The following is a 19,761-nucleotide window of genomic DNA, read 5'->3' as shown; positions in this document are numbered from 1 at the left end:
CTAAAAAGAAAAATGCAGTCTTATAGACATTCTGGATATAGAAAATTCTAGACAAAAAGTCATAGTAAGTAAAAGGAGAATCTAGGAAGAAGAGACTGTGACAGAAGAGCCAGCTTGACTAGAACAGGACATGTAATCCATATGCTTTGGTCCAAGAAGATGGAGCAAATTAATGGGCTATACAGTATGGAGTTTAAAAATATTATTATATGTATTAGTTTGCTTAGGTCGTCCTAACAGATACCACAGATTGAGGGTTTAAACAACAGGAATTTATTTTCTCACAGTTCTGAAGGCTAGAAGTTCAGAGATCAAGAGGTTAGTGAGATTATTTCTTCTGCAGCCTCTTTTCTTGATTTGCAAAAGGCTAATCTTCCATTATATGTATCTATGTCCTAATCTCTTCTCTCTTTTTGGGGGTGGGGGATTTACCAGCGATTGAATCCAGGGGCACTTAACCACTGATCCACATTCCCACCCTTTCTTGTATATTATTTAGAGACAGGGTCTCAGTGAGTTGCTTGGAGCCTTGCTAAATTGCTGAGGCTGTCTTTGAACTTGCAATGCTCCTGCCTCAGCCTCCTGGGCCACTGGGATTACAGGCATGTGTCTCTGCTCCTGGCTAATCTTCTAGGGACAACAGTTTTACTGGATTAAGCCTACCCTAATGATCGCATTTAACCATGATTAATCATTTTAAAGACCCTATCTCCCCAACAGTCATATGGAGAGGTTCTGGAGCTTAGGACGTATAAATCTGGGAGAAGATACAGTTCAATCCATAACATAGAAAATTGAAAAATTAGGCAAAGATGTAAAGATATTTTTGATAATACTGACCAGTAGAATTTTCTGTCATGATCACATGTTCTGTATCTTTGCTGTCTATTATCTATCCACTAATCATGTATGGCTACTGTGCCAAGGGAAACTGAGAAGCCAAATTTTAACTTCATTTAATTTTGAGTAATTTAAATTTAAATGGCCATATGTAGCTAGTAGCTAAAATTGAGGAAAATGCCGATTTTGACTAATTTATTTGACATGAATAATTGAGAATCAAAGTGATTGAGAGATGAGTCTAAGGTCACACAGACAATTATTGGAATATTTTTTTACAAGACTTTCATAAATACTTAATGGATTTTACTACTATAAACCATAAAATAAAATCTAGAGAATAAAATATTAAAACACCCTCATTTTTGTTCTTTCTCCTGCTATAGACATGTGGTGATCTATCTTACTTCATGTAATTATGTAATTTTGTCATGGATTTTAGAAATAAGTCATGTAATTTTTTCTTTTTAATTTTTAAAGAAGTTTGATATTTGCATGTAGCAAGTGTTTAAATTAGTTCAATAAGATTTCAACTGTCAGATTGAAGAGTCCATTTAAATAACACATAAATAAGGGAAAAACTGGCAGGTGGTTTTTTAGGGGAAAAAATCTGTAATTCATATAGAGCAAATAAATAGATACATGCTAAATCATTCCACAGAGGAATAATGGGAAGTGTTTTCTTTTTGAAGACAGAAATGGGTTTTTATGTTAGCAGCTAAGTTTATTGTTTTATTCTGTTCATGTTTTGAGGAGATTGTCTCACATTGTAAACTTTAAGAACATTTTTAACTTTATTTTGAACTAACTTTAGAGAAAAACTCTGCAGAGTCCTCATATACCCTTCATCTAGCTTTCCTTAATGCTAACATTTTACATGACCGTAATGTAATTGTCAAACTCAGGAAATTAGCATTGATGCAATACTACTAACTAAACCTCAGTCTTCACCAGTGTCCTTTCTCTGGTCTAGGAACCTATCCAGGATCCCACATTAAATTTGTTATTTATTCTCAATTTCCTCCTTTCTGTTCTTCAATCTTACTTTTCTTTTATTTGCATTACAGTTTTTGAAGAGTTTTTTAATTTTTTTTTTGTAGATGGACATAATACCGTTATTTTATTTATTTTTTTTAATGTGGTGCTGAGAAGCAAACCCAGTGCCTCACACATGCAAGGCAAGTGCTCTGCCACTGAGCCACAATCCCAGCCCCAGTTTTTGAAGAGTTTTGATGAGTGATTGCATCACTATAGTATGCTGATTTTTTAAAATTTGTTTTAATTAGTTATACATGACAGTAGAATGCACTTATATACTTTGATACATAGATGGGATATAATTTCTCATTTTTCTGAGTATACATATTATAGAATCACATTGGTCATACAGTCACATACATACATACAGTAATAATGTCTGTTTCATTTTGCTATTTTTCTTATCCCCACATCCCCTGCCTTCCCCTCCTTTCACTTCCTTCTACCTAATCTAAGGTAACGTATTTTTTTTTCTTTGCATTACAATTCTTAATACAAGTAAATACCTCACTTTTTGTATTTCTGTTTGTATATGTAAAGTATGTTGACACCCAATTCAAGTTTTCATATATGTACTTTATATAATGATGTCCATTACATTCCACCATCCTTGTTACTAGTATGCTGATTTTAAATCCTTTCTTTATATACTAGGAGTATCATAACTGGGTCATGTGGTGGTTCCATTCCTAGATTTTTGAGGAATCTTCATACCACTTTTCAGGGTAGTTGTACTAATTTGTAGTCCCACCAGCAACTTATGAGTGTACCCTTTCCCCACATCCTCACCAACCCTCTTTGTTACTTCAATGAATAACAAGAATATTATCAGTTGTATTCTTGATAATTGCCATTCTGCCTGGAGTGAGATGAAATATCAGTGTAGTTTTAATTTGTATTTCTCTAATTGCTAGAGATGTTGAACATTTTTTCATATATTTGTTGACCATTTGTTTTTGTTTTTGTTTTGTTTGAGAAGTGTCTGTTAAGTTCCTTTGCCCATTTATTGATTGGGTTATTAGTTTTTTTGATGTTAAGTTTTTAAACTCTTTATATGTCCTGGATATTAGTGCCCTATCTGAGAAGCTAGTGGCAAAGATTTTTTTCCCATTCTGTAGGTTCTCCATTTACACTCTTGATTATTTCCTTTACTGTGAGGAAGATTTTTAATTTGATGTGATTCCACTTATTGATTTTTAATTTTACTTCTTGTGCTTAGAAGTCTTGTTAAGGAAGTCAGTTCCTGAGCCAATATGTTAGAGTGTTGGGCCTACATTTTCTTCTCATATATGCAGGGTTTCTGGTCTAGTTTCTAGGTCTTTGATCCACTTTGAGTTGAGTTTTCTGCAGGGTGAAAGATAGGGTGATGCTGATATTTCTTAAAACTGGTGATAAGCTTTAGAAATCTTGATGATGGAAGCTGCTTTATTTTTTTGTTGTTGTTGTTGTTGTATAATACATATTAAAGTTCCTATATTAGTCCATCAAAATATACCCATGATGAAAATGACTTCTCAAACACAAAAATAGTGATTAAAGAAAGCTGTGTCAACAATTATTTAATGGGATGAGGTTAATCGAATTTTACAACAGAAATAAACTCTTCAATAATGAGAAAAGGAAGCAAACTTCTATCAAATGAGGCAGTTCTTTCATCATTGGAAAGTTAAGAAAGGAATTATCAAGAGAGGAGTCTTCCCAACTAATAGGATTTTCTTTGTAATAGGAAATGGTCTTGGTTGAGATATTTAACTCTAGGTAACTTATCAAGTAGACTATTAAATAAAGAAAAGGAATTGTTTAGGTTCCCCCACACACACCTTGGTGATACTGGGGCTTGAACCCAGAGTACTCCACCGCTGAGTCACATCCCCAATCCTTTTTTATTTTTCAAAATTGATTGGGTTATTAGTTTTTTTGTTTGTTTGTTTGTTTGTTTTTTGGTGTTAAGCTTTTTAAGCTCTTTGTATATCCTGGATATTAAAATTGATTGGGTTTTAACAACAGGGTCTTGCTAAGTTGCTGAGTCTGGCCTCGAATTTGTGATTCTCCTGCCTTAGCCTGCTGAGTTATTGGAATTACAGACATATACCTCTGCATACAGCTGGGAATTGCTTTTGTGTTCTATATGTAACTGTGGAATTATATCAGAAATCTAGTCATTAGAATCAATACTAGGTCTAGTTTATCATATGAAATCATTTTATTGCAATACATTTTTATTTTGATATTTTAAAATTCCAAAAGGATATCAATCAAATCTTTAACAATTTCATAAGAAATAGTACCTTGCATACCCTAAACTTTATTGGCATTTAAGCATCCTCATATGTTTAATTAACAAATGAAATTATACTTCAGGCTTTGAGGCTCTTTAAAAACATAGAACATCATTAGATTTTGTTTTTAAGTTTGTTTATTTATTTTTGGAAATAAGTATTTGGATATTCCTCATAGATGAATGGGGTAGATACTGCATCTGTTATAATGAAGGGAATGTAGTCCATGTTATGCCCAGTGCATTGGTATGTTTTATATTTCTTCATTTGTAAAGTTTTCTTCATTAGAAATGTGTCAGTGAAGTACTTGTGTTTTTATTGTTTTAGGATTGTCTTTGCAAACATTATTTAAACTCTAAGCCAAATGCTGTCCCTTCAGAAACAATATGAAGTGTAACAGAATTTTGCTTTTATTTTAGTTCAGCAATCAGCAAACACTGGGAGGCTGAACTGGCTACACTCAAAGGAAATAATGCCAAACTCACTGCAGCCCTGTTGGAGTCCACTGCCAATGTGAAACAATGGAAACAGCAACTTGCTGCATATCAAGAGGAAGCAGAACGTCTGCACAAGCGAGTAAGTTCAGGGCTGCTGTCCATAGGGATTTAGAAATAACAGGTGTCCTTGATCAGAGGAAATGTGCGTGTAGATTCAGCATAGGGACATCTTCTGTGGATATTCATTCATTGTCAGAACATACATGGGTTGTATTTTGTAGGTTTGTTTGGTTTAAAAAATACTTTCCATAGTTTAATGAGAATGAAGATTATCCAAGTTTGGAAGTCATATGAACTGATTGCAAATTGCAGTTTTGCTATGTGACTTTTGGTAAGTGATTTTTTTCTATTAGCTCAGTATTTTTATTAGTAAAATAGGGATGATACTCTATAATTCATGTGAAGGTTAATTAAGATATCTAATTGGCATGTAGTTGCACCAAGTCAAATATATATTTTAGTTGGGCATAGTGGTATATAACTATAGTCTAAGGAGGAGGCTCACCCAGGACTTTAAATCCAGCCTGGATAACATAAAAAGACCTATCCCCAAACAATAGTAAAAAACATATCTATTACAATTCCTATGAAAATTAATTGAGATACTTAAGTGACATGTAGTTTCACTCAGTGAGTCGCAATGGATCAATGAACTACTTTTGTTGTTTTCTTTTTATTGTTGTTTTTCAAGAAAGAACAATTTGAAAAATATAGGTAGATAATTCTTCATAAAAACTGGTCATGTTAGAGACTTGAGGCAGAAAAAGAAAATCAGAAATCTCAATATCATTAATATTTGAAATCCAAACAATTACTCATAAAGAATTTTTGTATTCAAGGCATAGAAATGCATATATTCTCAACAAGAAACAAATGGCACTATTTTCTGTTTTTTAAAAGGGTGCCATATATGCAAACTCCATAGACAATATGGAATGAGCTTAGTAGTAGTACAATGTAAGGAGTCTACAGGACTAAAATAACAAGGAAATAAGAAGAAATGGAATAGAGACAAGGAGAGAGAATTAGAAACCTGAGTAGATGTCGTCCTTTCCTATGTATAAACATAAACTTATGAGCAAGGATGTAGAAAGGGAAGATATTTAATGGGTATATACTTTAGATTTACAAGATGTAAAAGTTCTAGAGATCTGTTTTATAGCAATGTGAATATTCTTAAAACACTACTGAACTATACACTTTAAAATTATTAAGATGATAAATTTTGGTATGCATAAATATATATATTTAGTTGTAGTTGGACACAATACCTTTATTTTATTTATTTATTTTTATGTGGTGCTGAGGATTGAACCCAGAGCCTCACACATGCTAGGCAAGTACTCTACCGCTAAGCCACAACCCAGCCCTAGTATGTTTTTTGACACAATAAAAAACTAACTTATAACAATTAGGTTATAGGCAATAAATATTTATTGTCTCCTTATTGTGTAGTCCCTGCCCTTAAAGTTTTTTCGATTTTGTCAATTGACTATTAAAGAATTTAAGAAGAGAAATAATCTTTTTATTTACCCATGTATTTATAATTTCCAATGATGTTCTTTCCTTTCTTTAGATATGAATTTCCATCAAGTATAGTATCCTAGCAGCCTAAGTACCTTTTTTTAGTGATTTTTTTTTTTTAACTGCAGGTATACTGGCAACAAATGATATCAGGTTTTATCCAGTCAGATTTTTGTCTTTGACTATAGGTTGCATCTCCCTATTTTTTAACATACATAGTCATTTTTAGTTATATTGGACAGTATACATGAAGTATTGCAGAGATAATAGATTCTGTTATTTTCCTTTGAAGAGCATTGATATTTTTATATCACCAGGCAGTTAAATTACCTGTGGGTTAACTTGAAGTTATAGAATAGTGGACTTACCCAGTGTTGGTTTACGTCACTTCCTCCCTAATCCAAAGGTAAATGAATTAGTCCTAAGGATTTTTTTTTTTCTCTACCACATAATCCTTCTAAGGTTTCACTGGAAAAGCTTAAAGTATTTATAGGGCCCTTTAATTTAACAGGATTAGAATTTCAGGCTATCTTTACTGTGGCAAATACCACCACAGTATATTTCTTTTAGCCTCCCAGCTATTTTCTCACTGTCCTGACCTCCTTGGATTCTCACCTGTGCATGTTCAATTGTGGGGTCAGCTAAAGACTTGTTGAAAGGCTTTTTGTTTATTTGGGTTTTTCTATCATTAAATTCCCTCAATTTCTAGCTGTTTCCACTATTCTAAGGGATCTCCAAATGTTTATTCTTCCCAAGGAAATTAGGGTACAGTTTTCTGCTTGAGTTCATCCAAGGAACACAGCCAGATGGGCGAGTACCTTCAAGCAAAAAGATAGATGTGTAAATGTGTAATTTACCCAAAATTACTGGTTTCTTTCAGTCATTTGCCCAATTTGGCTACTCACTGGGGCCCTCAAAACAGTTGATTTTTACATTTTGCCTATAGTTTATCATTGTTATCTATGGGAAAGTTATTCCAATAAAACCTATTCTGTGATCAGTACTGGAATTCCACTTAAGGAATTTATTATCTAATCAGAGAGAAACTAATATATATTAAACAGTAAGGAAATAATTTTTATGGTTTGTGAACAGATGCTCTATTTTGTGAACCAGAGGACAGGAGAGCTTTGAAGGATTGGGCAGGTAGAATTGGCTTTCTGGAGAATATGTGTTGAGTTGAAAATTGACTGGTGAAGTCAGAATGTGGCCAGATGCTGTGGTGCATACCTGTAATCCCAATGGTTTGGGATGCTGAGGCAAGAAGATCAAGTTAGAATGTTTTTCACAAGTAAGAGGACATTCTAGTTAAGTCATCAAGATGGGTGTGAACATGGTTTGTTGTCAGGACAAGCTGACTTGTGTGCTTTTAGTTGGGAGTATGCACTTTGGCCAAAGTAGATGGTTAGATAGGTTGGGACCAGTTTATAGAGTACATGAGAATTTAGATTTGATTTTATAAAAAAGAGACGAAACTCTTTGAATGAGGGAGTCACACAATGAAAGATGAATCTGTTAACAGTTACAGAATAGGTAAAAATAGGCAAAGGTTATAATTCAATCCATTGGGCCAGTGCTTTGGTTCAGGCCTTAAGTGAAAAGGGTCTCTGTAAGGATATCCATACATGAATAGAAAGGAAGAAAGTGATCTGAGAAGTAGAATAACAAAATGTAAAGAGTAATTAGCTATTTGGAAATTCAAGGGAGAGAGATATTTACTGTTTCCTTAATAATATACAATTTATTGTATTACAGTTAACAAAGATATTTGAGAACCTGATGTGTATAAAGAGCTGTAATAGGAAATGTGTGCATGCATGCCTGTGTTTGTGTATAATTACATTTCCATTGATTTCTGTTTATATTGACCATTTTAGATGGTGTGACTGTTAAGAACATTGCCCTTTTCTGTTCTCTTAAAAAATATCAATGCTCATTAAAAATTATATTGCTCTTTAGGCTTTCAGTAAATTCTGATTGACTAAAGAACTGTTCTTTCCCATAATAGACACTATTGACGTGAAGTCATTCCTGCATTGCTTGATTTAAGTTGTAACTTAAGCATATCCTTTCTTTTAGATTCTCTGACATTTTAGAAATGTATCTGAAAAAAATTCTCACTTCTGTAAGGGCAGTTTTCAGAACCCATATTTAATTTGAAGGCTACAGATGTAGGGCATATGGCCATAATTGATCTTGAATATGTTTTCATAAGAATTTTTTTAAATTTTATTTGTTCTTTTGAGTTATACATGACAGTAGAATGTATTTTGACATATCACACACACACATATAGAGAGAGTATGAATTCCCATTTTTGTGGTTGTACATGATGTGGAGTTACACTGGTCATGTATTCATATATGAATATAGGAAAGTTATGTCCAATTCTTTCTACTGTCTTTCCCATTTCCATCTCTTTCCCCTACTCTGCCCTATCCAATCCAGTGAACCCCTCCCCTCCCCTCCCCTCCCCTCCCATTGTGAGTCAGCATCCACATACTAGAGAGAACATTGGGCCTTTGGTTTTTGGGGACTGGCTTATTTCACTTAGCATGTTAGTCTCCAGTTTTATCAATTTACTGGCAAATGCCATGATTTCATTTTTTTCAGAAGAAATTTTTAAAGAAGACTTTGATTATGAGGATTGTCTATTGTCAGAAATCACCTAAGTTTTTCTAACCTGTATATAGCCAAGCACATAAATAATTGTTTTCTTTATTCTTTTTTTGTCTTATCCTAAACTTATCTTTAAAGAATCTATTCATTGGGGGCTGGGGTTGTGACTCAGCGGTAGAGCATTCGCCTAGTACATGGGAGGCCCTGGATTTGATCCTCAGCACCACATAAAAATAAATAAATAAAATAAAGGTATTATGTCCAAATACAACTAAAAAATAAATATTTTTTAAAAAGAATCTATTTATTGTATGCTAAGTATCTTAATAGTTCTCAAAATTAGTTTTCATATATTGTTCCAAAATTCATTATGTTCACTTTTCACAGATTTACTGTGTTTTAGCAAGAAATCATTTGAAATTGTCAATTTAACCTGTGTTCTCATTTAATTTTAGGTGACTGAGCTTGAATGTGTTAGTAGCCAAGCAAATGCAGTGCATACCCATAAGACAGAATTAAACCAGACAATACAAGAACTCGAAGAGACATTGAAAGTAAAGGAAGAGGTATTTGCCACCTTTCACTCAACTGTAACCCAGCTAACATGTGTGTTCTAAATATTAGAGTCTGTATCAAATTTAAAGACGTTTTATGGACTAAAGTAAGGTTGTGGATGTTTTTTCCTCAGGATGAAATTTTTCTTGAGCATTATGAATGAATCTTGATCATTTTCTCCCATTCTTCTTTATGTTGTTATTATTTTTTTTATGTTGTTATTATAAAGTGTATTGAACTATGATGAGACACCCTGAGGGCCTATTGGCCCTCTGTATGAGCATTATATTCATACAATCAACTGAAACCTATTAGAGATTAAATAAATTTTTAAAAGCTATTGCTTTCTCTGGGTTTTTATCAAAAGCTTTAATTTTCTAGGAAAGAATTAAAACTCAAAGCTAAAAACAACTTTACAATGGGCAGATTGTTATTTCTAAGCGTTACTGTACCAAAGCTATCAAATCAGACTTGTTGCTTAAGATCATATTGTTCTAGACAACATAAATATAAAGATTAATTCTCCCTCTAAAGAAAGTCAGTAAAAAGGAATGCTTTTTAAATTATTGTTTTCTAAGAACTGAGATGATAATTTTGGGGAAAAATAAGGATCTTCCTTTCCTTGATAGTTTAAATGTTGTTGAAGACATTATTCTGCCTTTTCTAGGAAATAGAAAGATTAAAACAAGAAATTGATAATGCCAGAGAACTACAAGAACAGAGGGACTCTCTGACTCAGAAACTACAGGTGAGCTACAATAAAAATTTTAATTTTTTTCCACATAGAGGGCACCAGCCATTCTTTCACATAGTAATGACTTTTTCCCCAAGACTTCAGTTTGTAGATTTCAATCATTTTTCTTTTCCAGGACTTCTGATTCATACCAATTTTTGATTTTTCAAAAATTACTTGATAACATTATCAAGTTATAAATGTTCATAGTAAGTTGTTCGAAATTTTTACTTTTAATATTGAAGATTACTGTGATTTTTTTTTTTTTAAAGATTGTTGAATGGATTTTATTCATTTTGGGAACTCCGCCTATTCTGTTTACACTGAATTAATGATTTGTGGATAACAACAATAATTGTGCCCTAAAGGAACACAAGTTGGGTTCTTTTTTCTCTTTTAATTAATTTTATTTCAATTTTCCTGCATAAATAATATGCTTCCTGATTCAGATTTACATACATATATATAAAGTATATCTGTGGTAGTCAGACACAGTAAGGAAAAATTTTGTAGTCTCCTAAATTTTAAAGTCTTCTCTTGCCAGCTGAAGTACTTTTCTTATACCTGTTTGGTTACCTGCCTCAGAGAAGGTTGGGGCCACGTTGGAGTGGAAGTAAATATATTTATAGTGAGGAATTTACATAAGGTGTCATAAGTGGGACTTGAAAGCCCAGGGTTGGAAGGAGACCTCATTATAATAAGAATGGACAACACTTATTGAGTCTTCCTAGGTACCAACACTGTGCCAAGCACTGAAGTTTTGCATTTAATCCATGTAACAATCAAAATCAGATAAAGAACCTGGGGCTTGGAAAAGTTAATTCATCCTACATATATACAAATGGTGGTAGTTAAATTCTAATGCCTGTGTCCTTGACCACCAAACTCACCAAATAGATTTGTTATATGAAATGAAATATTTTCCTCTGCCCTCCTCACACTGGTTTTCAGCAATATGAGAAAATGAGATTACTTGTTTTGGCTCATCCCTTTAAATCTTATTTCTATATTTTATTTGTCTATATAGAGTAATGGTTCCCAATTGAGGCAGTTTTGCATCCCAGGGGATATTTAGCTATGGGTAGAGGTAATTTTTATTTTCTCAACTAAGGGACTGGTACTGACATCTAGTAAGCAAAGCCAGGGATGCTGCTAAACATAAGATTTTATATATATGGTTCAGAACATCAGTAGTGCTAAGGTTGAGGAACCCTGATGGAGAATTCCAATATAAAGCATGTAATCAGGGCTGGAAGAAAGAGTTTTGGAATTAAGTCTGCTTTTTTCTTTTGGTTATTTTGGGATTTTAGGACTTGTTATGACTGAGTTGTATACTAAGCAGTTACACACATTCCCTTTAATTCTCACATTAGCATGTGAGGTAACCCCATTTCCAAAGAGAAGACAGCAGTTCAGAGGTGTCAACAAGTTGCATCAAAGCACTCTTACTACACTTGTTACTACAGAGTAACAAAGCATAGATTTTTTTCCCCAAAAAATCTCTGTTCTTTATGTACTTAACCACACTTCTTCAAGCAACAAGTACCCAAGCCATCTCTAATGATTCTTTTTAACATTTTGTCAATGTTAATTTTTGTCACACTTATATTGTTCCACTTATGAAAAAAACCCAAGGGATGATTTGTTCATTATCAGCCTTGTATGTTGATCGTTCTAAATGTGTTTCATCGTTTATTGAGCAGTAATTGAATTGTATAGCTGGCACCTGAAATAGTGAATCAGTTCTTAGCTATTCTTACACTGAATATCAAAAATTATTATCAAAACACAAACTACCTGGAATAGGACAGGGAAATTTTCAGAAAACTTGAAGATAAAAATCTGAAACACCAAGCCATAAGAATAACCTGTATTTTTTTCAAGTTAGAAGAAAATGCTTCCTTTGTAGCCTGGTCGTGTCCCACCTAAACATCTCCTGTGTATCCAGAGTTCTAGTCTGTTCGTAAGTTCAGTCTAGAAAATTGGGACCATTAAATTCCTTAGATGGTAGAGGAACTCCTGAAATTGCAGTATGTGGAATTTGATTTGGCAGTATGAATATGAATAGTAAGTTCATAGTTGAGGCTAAATTAAGAATATTATGGACGGGGGTTGAGGCTCAGTGGCAGAGCGCTTGTCTGACACATGTGAGGTACTGGGTTCTATCCTCAGCACCACATAAAAATAAATAAATAAAATTAAAATATTTCTTTAAAAAATGTTATAATAGTTTTCAAATTTTTAAGCATTTGATATTGGGATATTTCTAAATATCAATGTAATATGTACTCATTGTAAAAAATTTAGAATAATATACTTAGCAGGGAAAAAAATCAATCATAATCTCTTCACCCTAAAGCAAAGTACCTGGCATTTCCTTTCCCCATACTTGTTTATAAAATTGTTACTTATTTACATAGCTTTCTTCCAACATTCCTACAGGATGGCAGCTTATGCTATTTCCAATGTTATGCTATAATAAATGATGTCATAATGAATCTTTTACATAAAGATTTGCCTTTCCTTTCTGATGATTTCTCTAAGATGAACTTTTAAAAGAGACTTTCTTGGTGTCGTGTTTTAAGATGTCTTTTGTTGAGAAATGTATATCTGGAAAGGCAGGGCACCTAGTGGTTATCAGTCTCTCCTCATCTTTACTATCTCGTAGGAAAGGACTACCTTTGTGGGGAGCGGGGTGGTTTTGGTGCTAGGAACTGAACCTACAGTCTTGTGCATGGTGCATGCTAGGTAAGTACTCTACCATTGAGCTATTATGCCTCCAGCCATAGCTAACTTTTTTATTATTATTAATTTTTAATTATGAGTAAGAGTAAACAATTTTCCATATGCTCATGGTCATTTATCATCTTTCTGTACCTTGTGGACATCTGAGTACATTTTCACCTTAGAGAATTTGTAGTATTCTTGCCTAGAATTCTAAGTTCCAGATCTTCAAATAGATGACTTTTACTTGTAATTTAGATCTTGGTTCAGATTATTATTTCTCTGATTTGCCAATTTAAGCACTATCTTGCAGATCCTATCCCTTCAGTTTCAGTTTCTTGATAATATCACCATGTTTTATACTTGGTATACCAGTACTTATCACTATCTGAAATGACTTTGTTTACTTCTACTTTATTTCAAAACTTTTTATTTTGAAATAATTTCAGACTTATGGAAAAATTGCAAGAATAATGCAAAGTTTACTCATAGACCTTTGCTTATAATTCCCCAAATGTTAATTATTTTTGTCATACATGTTTTATCATTCTGGATCTCTCTTCCTCTCCTTACCTTGTTCCCCATCATATATGTATGTATGATTTCTTTTGAACCATTTTAATTATAAGTTGAACACTTTTTGGAGGGTGGGAGAGGTATACTGGAGATTTAACCCAGGTGTACTTTACCATTGAGCGACATCTCTAGCTCTTTTTATTTTTTATTTTGAGACAGGATCTCACTAAGTTGCTTAGAGCCTTGCAGAGTTGCTAGGCTGGCCTTGAACTTGGAGTCCTCCTGCCTCAACCTTTTGAGTTACTGGGATTACAGTCATGTGCCACTGTTCCTGGCCTGTGCACACTCTTACCTCTAAATACTTCAGTATTTTCTAAGAATAAAGATATTCTCATAGATAATCATCAAAAGTAAGAAATTATTTATCTATAAACTTTAGTCAAATTCCCATAATTATCCTAATAATCTCTATAACAAATTTTTAAAATTTTAAAAATTGTTTAAATTTTCTGGTTCTGAATTCATTCTAGGATCACATGTTATATTTGGTTGTCATGTTCATTATCTTTGGGTTCAAATGATCCCAGATTTGGCCAGTGAGACACTCTGCAATCTATCATCTGTGTCCTTTCGATATGGCAGTATCATTCTTTGAAGAACTTCATGTTGCAGCACAAGTAGATACTCCCAGCTCTGGAATCCATTTCTCCAAGGAGCCCTCCAAATTCCTTTAGCAAAGATTAGTATTTAGAAGCCAAGATCTGGGCACTAAATGTGCTTACTTTTTAGGTATCATTATTCTAGGCCCTCTTAGTAAACAACTGGGATTACATACATACTACATATCCATTCAGTAGCTATGTATATGCTTTTTTTAAAAAAAAAGAAAAAACTGAAATTGTCTTTATAACCTCCCATTGTAATTCAATACTATGCAGTTCATTTTAGATTTGACCATTTCCATATTTTTAACTCCATTCTCCAATACAAGAAACCCGATTCCCACTATCTACAATATTATCTATAAAACTTGTTCAACCCTAGAAACCACAGAAGATAGTTTCTGAATTGCTATTTAAAACCAGTGTAAAAACAAAACAAAATCTACTAACTAAAAATCAGTGTAATTGTCTTTAGCCTGCATGAAAAGTTAGTTGAGTTAGTTTTTCCATTCCCTCTCTTCAGTTAGTTGAGTTATTCATTTGTAATAGCTACATTAGTTTGTATTATTATATTCTACCTTTCTTGAATTATATTTGTATTAACTGAATATATAAAACATTCTATGACTCTAAAGTTAGAAGCATTCAAAATGATGTCTTCAGGTATCTTCATCCCCTCCAATCCTGTACACTGGTTTCACTCCTATCCTTCTCTCCCCATTCCCATCTACCCACTGTAGGTAACCAATCTCCTTAGTTCCTAGTTTGTCTTTTCTCTGTTTTTTCTTACACAAGCAAACAGATATATGTGCAAGGTTTTTATTTCCCTCTTTGGAGTTACACAAATAGTAATATACTCTATATTACTCTTCTATACTTCACCCTCCTTTTTTTTTTGCCAAAAATATATCCTGGAAAATACTTACAAATTTATAGGGATCTTGTTTATTCTCTTTTATACCTGAATTGTACTTTATTTGTATATGTATGACAGTTTATTGAATCACAATTATGTGAAAACTTACTGGATATTCAGCATTCTGCAAAAATATTAAAATGAATAACATTGTGCATAGATACTTTGTTTTTGTTGGATGTGTATCTTCTGGGTAAATCCTTAGAAGCAAGATTTCTTAAGTGGGAATGTAAACACATATGCAGTTTTGTTAAATAAACCAGATTCCCCACCAGAATGGTTTCTACCAATTCCTACTCCTGTACAGCATGTGAGTGCCTGTGTTTCCACAACCTCACCAGCAAAATGTATTCTCGTGCTTTTAATTTTGGGCAGTGTGTGATAGGTGAGAAATGATAGCTTTAATTTGTTCCCCTGATTGAATGAGATTGAACATCTTTCATAAGCTTAAATAAAATTTCTGGATCTGTTTGTATGTGTATAAGTTGTCTAGTCATGTCTTTTGTCCTTTTCTCTATAGGGTTATTAGTCATTTTCTCCAAAAATTTCAAGTGTGTGTGTGTGTGTGTGTATACACACATGTATGATATTAAACTAGATATTTTTTTCTCTCAGTGTGCCATTATCTTTTGACTTTGCATAAGATGTTGTTTTATGTGAATTTTCATTCTTTTCTTGTATTGCTTTTGGCTTATGAAACAGTTAAAAAGCTCTTTTTACAACATGTATTTAGGAGTCTATCCATTATTCCCCTGTAGTACTTGTATGATTTCATTTTTTATATTTAAGTCTCTGAATATTCTCTTTGGTATAAGATATGAATCTAATTTTTTTCCAAATGTCTGTGCAGTATTTCATTTCTATTTGTTTAAATTTTCATGTTTTCTTCCCAGTGATTTGAAATATTCAGCTTCCTATATATTTTACTCTATTTCTGGACTTTCTGTTCAATTCTCTTGGTCACTTTATCTGTTCAGGCACCAATACCACAGTGCTTTAGCTATAGAGATTTCCTGGTCTGTTCTAATATCTAATCAGACTCGTCATTTCTCAGAGCTTTTCTTTTTTATTGTTTTTTAAAGTAATTTTGCATATCTTCCCATGTGAACACTAATATTTTTGGTAGTACCTACTAATTTTAGTGTCAATTGAAAAGAATATAACTTTAAGAGAATTGATACCTTCATAAGGTTTTCATCCTATCCAAGAACAAAGGGTATCATCTTTCCATTTGTTCATATCTACTTTTATGTTTTACAGGTGTATTTTTGGGTTTTCCACATATAGGTTTTGAGTATTTCTAGGTGTTTGTGAGTGTTGTATCATTTTTTGCTTTTGCAGATGGGATTTTCTCTACCATTTTAATCAGATATTGTTTATATATATTAAAGCCGTTGCATTCTTTATATTTTATATCTTGCTACCTTACTAAATTGTTTTATTGTTAGAGCTTAGTTTTGTCGTTTATTCCAGTATTTATGTAAGATTTTCTAAGTATACTAACATATTATCTGAAAATAGACATAATTTTACTTCCTATTTTTCCTCTAATTCTTATATGCCTATTTTGATATTTTCTTGTCAAGTTGCATCACTTAAAAATACCAGTGCAATGTTAAACAGTAATGGGTTAATTACTGATCTTAGTGGAAACACCTCTAGTATTTTTCCACTAAATGAAATGCTAGTTTTAACACTAAAGTATATGTATTTTATCATGTTATGAGAATGTCCATCATTCTTATTTTCTTGAGTGTTTTTACCAAGAATGAGTCTTGAATATTGCTGATATCTCTTTGTATCTATGAAGGTAATCATAATCTTCCAAGATTCTTTTTGTCTTCTTAGAAGAACTATGAATATGGTTTATTGTATTATTGGATTTTCTAATATTTAATTATTTTTGCATTCTGGAATAAATCTCATTTAACTATGGTATATTATTTTTCTTATTGTGAATTAAATTTCATTCATTATCGCTTATGATTTTGCATGACATTCATGTGATATTGGCCTGCAAATTATACACAGTTATGTGTATAATTAGGTAATATGTTCATAATATGACTTGGAGGATTTTCATTGTATACTCTGGAAGAATTTTTGTTTGGTTTTTGAAGGTTTAGTAGCACTCTACCTTGAAAACATGAGTTTTTGTGAGGTAATTCCTTAATTATTCTATTTCTTCCCAGATACTGGTCTGTTTAAGCCATTAAACTAGGTTTTCAGACATTTAATAGGCACTCTTATATATGCTTCCTCTTTCTTGAGTAACTAAAGTTAGAACTATAGTGTTGTGTCTTTTCTTTCTATAAAACTGATTTTTTGATGAGTGTCACTCCTCTTCTATTCTCTCCCTTGTAGATTTCTATTTTTACCTATAAAGGTAAAAATTATGCCTTGTGCTTTGTTTCGTTGCTCCCCAGCATTTTGAGAGGGGAATGTAATTTCTTTATTTTCATTCTTTCACTTTTATTTATATACATATTTAAGGTCATAGTTTTTTTTCTCTTATAATTGCTTTAAGTGTCCCATAAACTTTGATCATTATTTTTTTTTCATTCATTATTTATTGAAATTCTGTAATTTTGGTCTTATTTCCTTTTCATACAAGAGATGATTAAAAGAAGATTTCTAAATTTCTTGATGGAAGTGATTTTTTTCTTTTTGGTTATTAATTTCTAGTTTTATAGTATTATGATCACAGGTTTTATTTGTAGAATTTATATTTTCTACTATGTTTTTTTGGGTGGGGTTGTGACCTAATTTTTAATTAATTTTTGTGAATGCTCCTTATGTATCTTATGTATGTATAGTTGGTAGTGCTTTTTGAACCAATTAAAAGTATTTTAATAGGTAATACATTCATGTCTATTGATATGATTGTTATGTTTAGTCCCAACTCACCTTTATTTATAATTTCTATATGTATTTTGTATAATTTCTTTTTTTGAAAGAGAGAGAGAGAGAAATTTAATATTTATTTTTTTTAATTTTCGGCAGATGCAACATCTTTGTTTGTATGTGGTGTTGAGGATCGAGCGCGCTACCACTTGAGCCACATCCCGAGCCTGTATTATGTATAATTTCTATATGTATTACTTTTCTTTCTCTATGTGATGGATATTCTTTTCTCTCTTATATATTTTGATATTTAAGATGGTCTTTGTTGTACCTGTTACATTTGAACTTATACATTTTATTTATTTTTTTTAATTTTTACTTTTTATTTTATTTTTTAAATTTTTGTAGTTGTAAATGGACAGCATGCTTTTATTTTATTTGTTTATTTTTATGTGGTGCTAAGAAATGAACCCAGTGCCTGACATGTGCAAGGCAAGCACTCTTCTACTGAGCCATAGCCCCATCCCTTAATTTTTATTTTTTTTTTGATGCCACGAATTGAAACAGGGGCACTCAACCACTGAGCTACATCCCCAGCCCTTTTTTATTTTTTATTTTGAGACAAGGTCTCACTGAGTTGCTTAGGTCCTAACTAAGTTGCCAAGACTGCTTTGAACTTGGGATCCTTCTATCTCGCTTGGCCTTCCCAGCCTCTGGGAGTACAGGGGTGCACCATGCACCTGGCGAATTTACACCTTTTAAAAGTGCTCCTAGGATTGGGGGCATAGCTTAATGGAGCACTTGCCTAGAATGTACAAAGCCCTGGGTTTTGTCCCTATCTCTACCCCACCCCCCAAAAAAACCCTCCTGGTTACCTATGTTCATAATTTAAACTTTCAGTATCTGCTTTGTTTTTAATCCTTTTCACAATACTGCAGTACTAACTTTAGTTACTCAAGAAAGAAAAGTATTTGATTGTGAAGTATGACATATTAAATAATAATGAACTTATCCTATCCCTCCTTTCTTTTCCTCTCCTATATTTTAGTTGCATTATTTCTACTTTGTATAAGTTTATATCATATACCTTTGTTTTTAGTCTTTGATATACATTAAATGTATTAAAAGTTCACTGTCTTAGTTCATTAGTGCTGCTATAAACTGGGTGATTTGTAAAGAATAGAAATTTATTTCTCACAGTTCTTGAGGCTACAAAGTCTAAGAAAGATCAAGACACCAAATGGAGGTGAGCATGGTGGTGCACACCTTAATCTCAGTAAATTGAGAGTCTGAGGCAGAAGAATCACAAGTTCAAGTTCAAGGCTTGCCTTAAAATAAAAAATAGAAAAGAACTGGGGATGTAGATCAGAGGCAAAGCGTCCCTGGGTTCAATCCCAGTACCAAAAAAAAAAAAAAAAGAGGGAGACACCAGCAGGTTCCATTGTCTGATAAAAGGCTACTCTGCTTCCAGGACTCTACCTTGTCACTGCATCCTCTGAAAGGGAGAAATGCTGTATTCTCACATTGTGGGAAAGCAGTGGAGCCAAATGTAGCATGAAGTCTCTTATAAGAATCTTTATCCCATTCTTGTGAAGGAAGGACCTAATTATCTCTTAAAGGCCCACATCTTAATATCATCACATTGATCCTTAAATTGCAACATCTGAATTGGGGGGGGGGGGGCACATTCAATCAGAGCACTTAGCATTAGTTCTTTTTCTGAAGTTTCCACAGTAATCTTGGTTGGAGGAAGTTTATCCTTCTGTGGATAGTTCCAAAAGAATTTGGGAATTATTATTGCCTGAGTTCTTATATGTTTACAAGACACAGAGTTAGTACATGGGTGACACCTTGGGGAGATACAAAGTCCTTGGTTTGTAATTTTATTTTGGAGTTACTTTTTTTTTTTTTGGTACCAGAGATTGAAACCAGGAGGTGCTCAACCTCTGAGGCACATTCCCCAAACCTTTTTATTTTTTATTTTTAGACTGGGTCTCACTAAGTTTCTAAGGAA

At 32.9% G+C, this 19,761-nt stretch overlaps 1 protein-coding gene across 3 annotated transcripts in view; it reads left to right on the top strand.

Moving 5' to 3' along the window:
- The window catches only part of Homer1 (homer scaffold protein 1), a 141,092-nt gene that overhangs the window by 106,745 nt on the left and 14,586 nt on the right, over positions 1-19,761 (top strand). For all 3 annotated transcript variants that reach the window (XM_048800189.1, XM_015497837.2, XM_048800188.1), the window contains exons 6-8: positions 4,577-4,733; positions 9,253-9,363; positions 10,020-10,100. In XM_048800189.1, coding sequence (XP_048656146.1) covers positions 4,577-4,733; positions 9,253-9,363; positions 10,020-10,100 — 349 coding nt within the window. The remainder of the gene's footprint in view (positions 1-4,576; positions 4,734-9,252; positions 9,364-10,019; positions 10,101-19,761) is intronic.

The sequence above is a fragment of the Marmota marmota genome, unplaced genomic scaffold (assembly GCF_001458135.2).
Source record: "Marmota marmota marmota unplaced genomic scaffold, marMar, whole genome shotgun sequence".
Taxonomy (NCBI): Eukaryota; Metazoa; Chordata; class Mammalia; order Rodentia; family Sciuridae; genus Marmota; species Marmota marmota.
Note: the sequence above shows the minus strand (reverse complement) of the source record. Positions and strands in the feature narration are given on the sequence as shown.